We start from the raw sequence: 7,361 nt of genomic DNA, 5'->3' as shown, positions 1-7,361 counted from the left end.
CTTGTTTAACCACCTTCTGACGCTTGAACCTATCTTCTGGCTTCTTAGGAGGGACGGATGGCTCGGGATTATCCGTAATCTGTAGAATCAACTTAATAGCCTCCAAAAGATCAGGAACATCCACATGTAAACTACCCTCCCCATCAGCAGTATCTGTGTCAGAATCTGTGGGGTCAGTGTAAGCGCCGTCTTCATCAGACGAGGTGTCAGTGACAGCAGTGGATTGTGAGGAGGTAAGAGCTCGCTTAGAGGACCCCTTGGTCTTAGGCGAGCGAGGGGCAGACTTTTTAGTAGTCAAGGACTGGTTCAATTTCTTCAATTGAGCAGACAAGTTATCTGCCCACGGCGGGTTAGCCGCAAGGCCCACATACTGTTGAACCGGCAAAGGAGGTCCCATGGGGGGCGTTAGTTTAGTAACTAGCGTATTCAGAAGTGTGGAAAAAGTAGCCCACGGCGGGTCATTATGGACCCCCGTTACCACAGTCCCACTGGGGGGCAAGGAGCCCCCAGAACCAGAGCCCGCAGCTGCTATATTCTCCTCATAGAGATCTGTGGCGTCAGCAACACCTGTAGTGTGTTCAGCCCCAGAACCATTACCCTCAGAAGCAGACATGATATAACTTGCAATATCAGGTAACACGGTACAATTGTCAGCAGCACAATACCTCTTGCCCAAACCCCTGTGCAGTGTAGTCAGCACAAGCAGGGATACAGGAGAGATATGGTGACTAAAATCAGAGAAAAATACAATTAGAGTATATCTTGTGAATATCCTATATTATATTATTATAAACCTGACACACCAAGCCCCCTCAGGTTATAGAATATAGGGATAGCAAGTTGAGTGAGAGACACGAAAGAAAATCACCCAGCAAGCTAATGCACACACATATAGTCACAGTTATACAATGCAGAGGTTATTACCAACAATAATACTGCACTGGACTAGCTTATATATAGCTATGTAGTCAATAGATATAACACTACACAGTAAGAACAGGATGTATATCACAGGGTACTTGTACCAGAGAACCCTGACTAAATGCACTCTTTCTTAACTATCACTGTCTAAATGACATGTAGAATACTTAAGTGTCTTGTAAAGTCACAGCGCTGACTACCAGGCGGCTTTACAAAGGAGGATTTGCCCAAGCAGTCCCAGGAACAGTGTAGCTGAGAGAAATGGCGCCCAAACACTGACAGGGAGTGAGGGAGAGACAGATATGCAGCTCCAGGGCGGAAACATTTACTGGAAATGGCGCCCTGGGGCTCCAGGTCTAAGCCTTATCCCCTCTGCTGGCAAAACCACCTGGTACTGCGGGCTACACATAAAAAGGTTTAGAGAGAAAAGCTGACCTGCACCCATGCCCTGGTGATCTAGTGGGATCACCTGTACTGCCACAGTGTCCACCGCCAGCGGGACCCACTCACCACCTCCCAAAGCGCGGCCACGCGATCCCGGAGCCCCAGTCGTGCGTGCCTGACCAGAAGAAAACCGGAGCCTCCCGCTGTAGTTACCCGCCAACCAGGGCGCGGGAGTGTACAGCACCGCTAGGGAGAGATGGAGCTGCAGCAGTGAATGTCTCTGACATCTACACACTGCTGCATCCCTTGAAGTCTTCACTTTTCTTCATAAAAAGCTCTTTTTAGGGCTGCCTGGAGCAGCCCCTCTGTTACGTGCCTGCTATCTGCAGCACCAACTACAAAACTGAGCTCCTGTGCAGGGTGGAGGGGTTATAGAGGCAGCGCTATGCATCTTGGGAACAGTCAAAGCTTTTGAGCCTGTTGGTGCCTCAGATCAAGATCCTACTCTACACCCCAATGTCTATCCTTGTGGAGCCCAGTGTACCCCACAGCAGAAATAGCTGCAGAAAATAGGTCAAGGTACTATTCTACACCAGGGATGGTGAAGTTCAGTTGGCAAGGACCCCTCAGAGTTCATGTTTTCCAGATCTCCGAACAGGTGCATACTGTATGTGTTTTTAATTACTGGCAAAAATCACAAGTGGTGCAGTCAGTTACTAACGGACACATTTTAAAAGATCTACAGGTTATCTAGGAAACATGAAACAGTAGACGTCCTTGTCGACTGATCTTGGGCTCTCCTATTCTACACTATGGGGTATATTCAATAAGAGTCGGATCCATTCCGACATGCATTTGTTGAATGGATCCGATAACCCCTACTCAATAGAATGGCCAAATCCGACTGTCGGATTTGAGCCTAATTTGTCGGATTTGGCCGGTGTCCGTGCGGCTGTCAGCAGATGCCCATGTGTGAGAACACAGGGAGCTGCTGGAGCCGCACATCATGGCCGCCCAGTGCCGCGCTGCAGGAAAAGAGGTGCCTGGCCGCAGGACGGCCATCAAAGTACCTCTCATCCCCGCTCCCCGTAGCCCAGCGCACCGCTCCCCCATCTCCTCACCTTAATCCGACTTTTTTTAAAGTCGTATTGAGATTGTCGGAAAAGGGGGCCAAAACCTGCCGGATTTGGCCTCGTTTACAAAAGAAGCACGCGGATCGGCGGCTGTTCCGCCGATCCACGCGTTTTCCGACAAGTCGGGAATTCCCGACCTGTCGGAAAACCTGCACTTTTTGAATAGGTCAGAACCCTTTCCGACCGAAATTTGTCAGAAGCTGCCGTCTTTTAGACAAGACGGCAGGTTCCGACAGCTATTGAATACATCCCTATATAGTTTAATCTCTCCAAAAGCATACCTGATTTCCACATGGAGATGATAAAAACACACAAGTATATGATTGATACAGTACCTGATTTTTAGCAACACTAGAAGCCCAATTCAGACTTGAATACAAGTTGGACACTCACATTGTGTGTATACTGTAGTTAAATGTGTATATTTGCCTGTATGCAGGGATGAACATATCTATGAAACTTGACTCCAGAAAAAAAGTGCAAGCAGGAAACACACACAAGATCTGTCCACAACACTAACTTACTCCCCTATGGGCTGATGCAGAGTTGATTATAAGAAATATAACCGTATACTCCAGTGCTCTGCACATAACTGTTTCTTTCTTTGGTCTCCATGCACAAATAGTACTGGGCACCAGTAGATCAACCAAGATCAAAGGGATGGCTGCAAAAGTTGTTGAGGATTTTTGACTCTACTCGTGGACAGGCATTTTATATGGGACATTAAAAACAACAAGTGTATGAGGCTGACAGATGAAAACCTATTTGCAAAATGTCAGTCACAGCTATACACCTACCTTTCATAAATTGAGTGAATCATCAGCTTATAACGCTTACTTAACTTACACTAACATGCATATGCAGACCGCCGACACTTTCATTCACTAATTTAAAAATGCCAGCGGCCAGAATAGCGATCGCAGCATCCCGATGTTTAGAATCCAAACCCAACGTGTGACTTACCAGTCAGAGGGGCTGGCAGATGCCTCGATTCGGGATGCCAGTGTCGGCATTCCAAATAGTGTCAGGATTCCGGCGTCTGTATTTCCACTGCCGGGATCCTGACCAGATCCCATTTTAATTTCTTACTAAGATTAAAGTTAATGGGGCCCGATTCTGAATTGGGAGAAGGGTACAAAAAGGAGCAAAGTTACACCTCGGCAAAACTATGTTAAACTGCAGATGAGACATTAAAAATGTACAGAGCTGGGAGAGGCACGAGCTAGCTGAACTCTTATTTGCAGTGTAAAAATAAAGCTTTACAGCATTTGTGAGCTACATGCAGAAACAGACAGTTTTTGCCCTGCATGCAGAGAAAAGACATTATTTGTACCCTCGCATTGCAACATGGTTCGTCCAGTTCCTCTTATTTGCTTTGTGCAAGTTGCTCTTCACTGGTCTAAATATTAGCAAAAAAACAAACTAAGGCAGCAGAATGTGAACAAACAGTTGTTAACAGTCAAAATACCATGCAAGATAACAGTAAAAATAGATTTTGTTTTAGAATTCTCTCTTCCCGATGAAAATCACCAAATCTCAATGTTCTGCATCAGTGGTGTGTTTGTCAGTCATTCTGAAAGCCTCCACAGCCCTAGGAACCTTCAAAGTTTTCCATCGCCTAAGCACAACTTTGTATTTATCGGTTGAGGTCTTTTCTTTTAGCACATCTTTCAATACAATTCTCATCACTGTTGTGGTCTCATTTTCGCTGGAATCTTCAACAATTAAATCCAAAATATCACCAACTTTCACCTAAAGAAAGAACAATTGCTAAATCATTGTACAAGAAAGATTCAGACAATTTTCAGAATCTAAGCAGAAATATACAGATACGTCCTCACACATCTTTGCCACAAATTGCTTCTTGGCGTGGAGATTCCGCGAAATCAGACGCACTACATTGTTTTACCACTATTAGCGAGAACGTGCATACACACTCTCCAGCGAACGCCACAGGGAAACATTGCTTATAATAACGGGTTGCTCTCCGCTACCATTTCTACCGAGTGCCACCACCTCTCCCTTGCACTATTGAGTGCCACCACCTCTCCCTTGCACTATTGAGTGCCACCACATCTCCCTTGCACTATTGAGTGCCACCACATCTCCCTTGCAGTGGGAGCATCGCTCCCCCACTGCCTGCGACCACAAAGCATCTATTTCCTTTATGACACTGGCTTCATTAATCTCTTGGCAAGTCATTTAGCTGATGCAGAATGGAATGTATGCCTGGTTTCACACTATGCTCTGCATTCAGTACAATACACTGTACATATTTTGATTGCATCTATACTTACAAGAGAAATTACTGGGGGGATAAAACACAACTGCAGACTACATTTTTTCTGTACACGGTCCAACTTATACCCCTTTCACACTGCCAATGCCGGATCCCACCCGGGAATTGGAAACGGGTCCTTCCCGGGTGGGATCCGGCTTTGGACACTGCTGCTGGCTTTCCTGACCCGGCAATATGCCGGGCGGGTTGCCATAGCAGCGGGGGGCGAAGCCAGCAGCAGGGGTTGAGGCGGCGCTGGGAGATGAGATCATCTCCGAGCCGTCTCTCCCTGTTGTTTTGAACGGGTCGCATCGACCCAGGAGCCCGTTTACGCTGCCATTGACCCAGTATTCAACCCGGGAATAACACTGCTTTATTCCCGGGTTGAATTGCTGGGTCAGGCGACCCAGGATTTTGGCTATGCCCCTTTCACCCCGCACGCTGACCCGTGTCGACCCGGCAATATGCCGGGTCGATACCAAGTTATTTGTGCAGTGTGAATCTGGATCTGGGTATTAATCAGTGTTCTCTGGATGCAAGGCAATGCAGTCACAATACATTTGTATTAACAATGCATGTGAAAGCACCTACTGTAAGTGCAATGCACTGCGGATATCTGAGCTGTACCACTGTGTGCACAAGGCATGTGGCTTCTGAGCGAGTGCCTTTATGCGGGTTATAGAAGTCATTAATTTAATAGTGTATATTATTTCTTATACTAAACTTTATCTTTATAATCATGGATGCAGGAATTATATACTGTACATATGTTCTTTGCCCTCCCAGCATAGCGTCATTTTCTATTTTAGCTAATAAAGGAGTCTAAACAAAATAAAACTAAATAGGATCAAATTCTTTAAACTCCCAGTATTGTTACTACCCACATACAAACAGTACTTACCGCTCTACTTTTCTTCCATAGTTTCTCTCCATTAAGACGCAGCTTGCCTTTGTAAAATTCTTCCTCAACTTTGCTATAAAAATAACATTATGGTTACTTGGTAGTATTAAGTATGTTTACATCATTGATCGTGTTATTTTGTATTTAATTTAAGAAAATGTGCCCCATTTCAAACTGAATACATTATGCGGTATAGTATCCTCTTAGATTAGTATATAAGATTAAGAATATTAGGGGTGTGGTATGATATGTCGACACACATTATGCTGACATTCACAATGTCAAAAGTCGTCATGTAGACAGTGATGAAAGGTCGTCATATTGTTCTTGGCGACCCAGCTGTGAATTACTTGCTCTAGACAGCTGCAGTGGTGTCTCCCGGGTCCCGGCCGTCATGTGACTCCCCCCTTCCCCAACCCTAATGTCAAAATTTTGTCAATGCCATCATGTTGCCTGTTGACATTTCAACGGTGACATAATGATCACTTAGATTGTGGTGTCAACATTATGAATATCAGCATTGTCACTGACATTTTTGACTACATCCCAATATTAGATTGTATAGTTGGTCACGATTATTCTAGCAATGTATGCCCTCTATGAAGGTGAAGGTATATTAAAGGAGTGTAAAATTATATATATAATTATGTAATGAGCTGCAATTTGCCATAATGGACCGTTTTCAGAATTTCAAGTGGTGATTTTCCTAAAGGCAAAGTCCTTTATGTTGGGTTGGAAAGTATACTGCAGCTCATCAAACAAACTCTAGGGGGTATGTTTACTAAGAGTAAGGTTCTAAAACGCTGAGCTTCCGATGCCAGAAATCTAAGGGCAATGCTTTTACTTGCAAAACACGGCTAGAAAAAGGCATCAGACTGTGAAATATTTTAATTTCGGACATAAACACGATTGGAAGCACTGGGATTTAGAAACTGACACTTAGTAAATAACCCCTGGAGGAGTGAGTTGCCAATGGAAAAATGGATACTGCAAATATCTGTATCTTCTTGGTAAAGGACACTGGCTCCACTGCATTTATTGCTTATGCATTCTTATGCGAGAAAGTTAGTATTAAAGTAGCAATATAAAATTACCGCTAGGTTGTTTTTTCAAGTGATAATATGCGCCCTGCCCTGATTGAGAATGCCAGCTTGTGCCCTGTGCCTGCATTTCCCCAGAGCAAGCCGACATACACACTCACATAGCAGGGAGCAGACGGAGCGTAGGGCTGGGTGGCCATCATCAACCCAACCCCTAAGAGGCGGGCTGCTGACCAGTTACCATTCAATTAAGAGCGAGGTCTTCCACTGACGCCTGCCACCCCTCACAAACTGAGACACTGAGGAGAGATCCTGCCCCGTGCAGTGCCAGTCTGCGCTGTAGCTGTAACATCTGTTGCTGGTCGGTGCTATAGTTGACAAGATGGGGAGACTCAGCTGTTTGCTGAGATGTGTCAAGTAGCTGCTACTCACTTAACCTCATCTTCCTGGTAAGAGGCAGCGATACACTATTATAGTGATGATACATTAGTGTGAGTGAGGGGTTCCAGCCTACAGGCAGTGGTGGGAAGAGCAGCAGGCAGGTGTATAGATAGCCTCTTAGTAGATGTATGCTGATCCTACAGAGTGTACAGATATCAGGTGCATGGAGATCCTGCAGACTAGGTGCTGGATAGGAGACAGATGAGACTGCTGCTGGTGGGGATGACACTGTGTGACAGTGTAAAATCTTGAAGGAAATTTCA

General features: G+C 45.2%; 1 protein-coding gene across 1 annotated transcript in view; it reads right to left on the bottom strand.

The window, feature by feature from the left end:
- Positions 1–3,871: 3,871 nt before the first annotated feature.
- MTRES1 (mitochondrial transcription rescue factor 1) overlaps positions 3,872–7,361 on the bottom strand; it is a 38,880-nt gene continuing 35,390 nt past the window's right edge. The window contains exons 3-4 of the mRNA XM_063917066.1: positions 5,618–5,690; positions 3,872–4,190 (exon numbers count right to left, since the gene is read on the bottom strand). Of these exons, the coding sequence (XP_063773136.1) occupies positions 3,975–4,190; positions 5,618–5,690 (289 nt within the window). The 3' untranslated portion in view covers positions 3,872–3,974. The remainder of the gene's footprint in view (positions 4,191–5,617; positions 5,691–7,361) is intronic.

Source organism: Pseudophryne corroboree, chromosome 4, assembly GCF_028390025.1.
Source record: "Pseudophryne corroboree isolate aPseCor3 chromosome 4, aPseCor3.hap2, whole genome shotgun sequence".
Taxonomy (NCBI): Eukaryota; Metazoa; Chordata; class Amphibia; order Anura; family Myobatrachidae; genus Pseudophryne; species Pseudophryne corroboree.
Note: the sequence above shows the minus strand (reverse complement) of the source record. Positions and strands in the feature narration are given on the sequence as shown.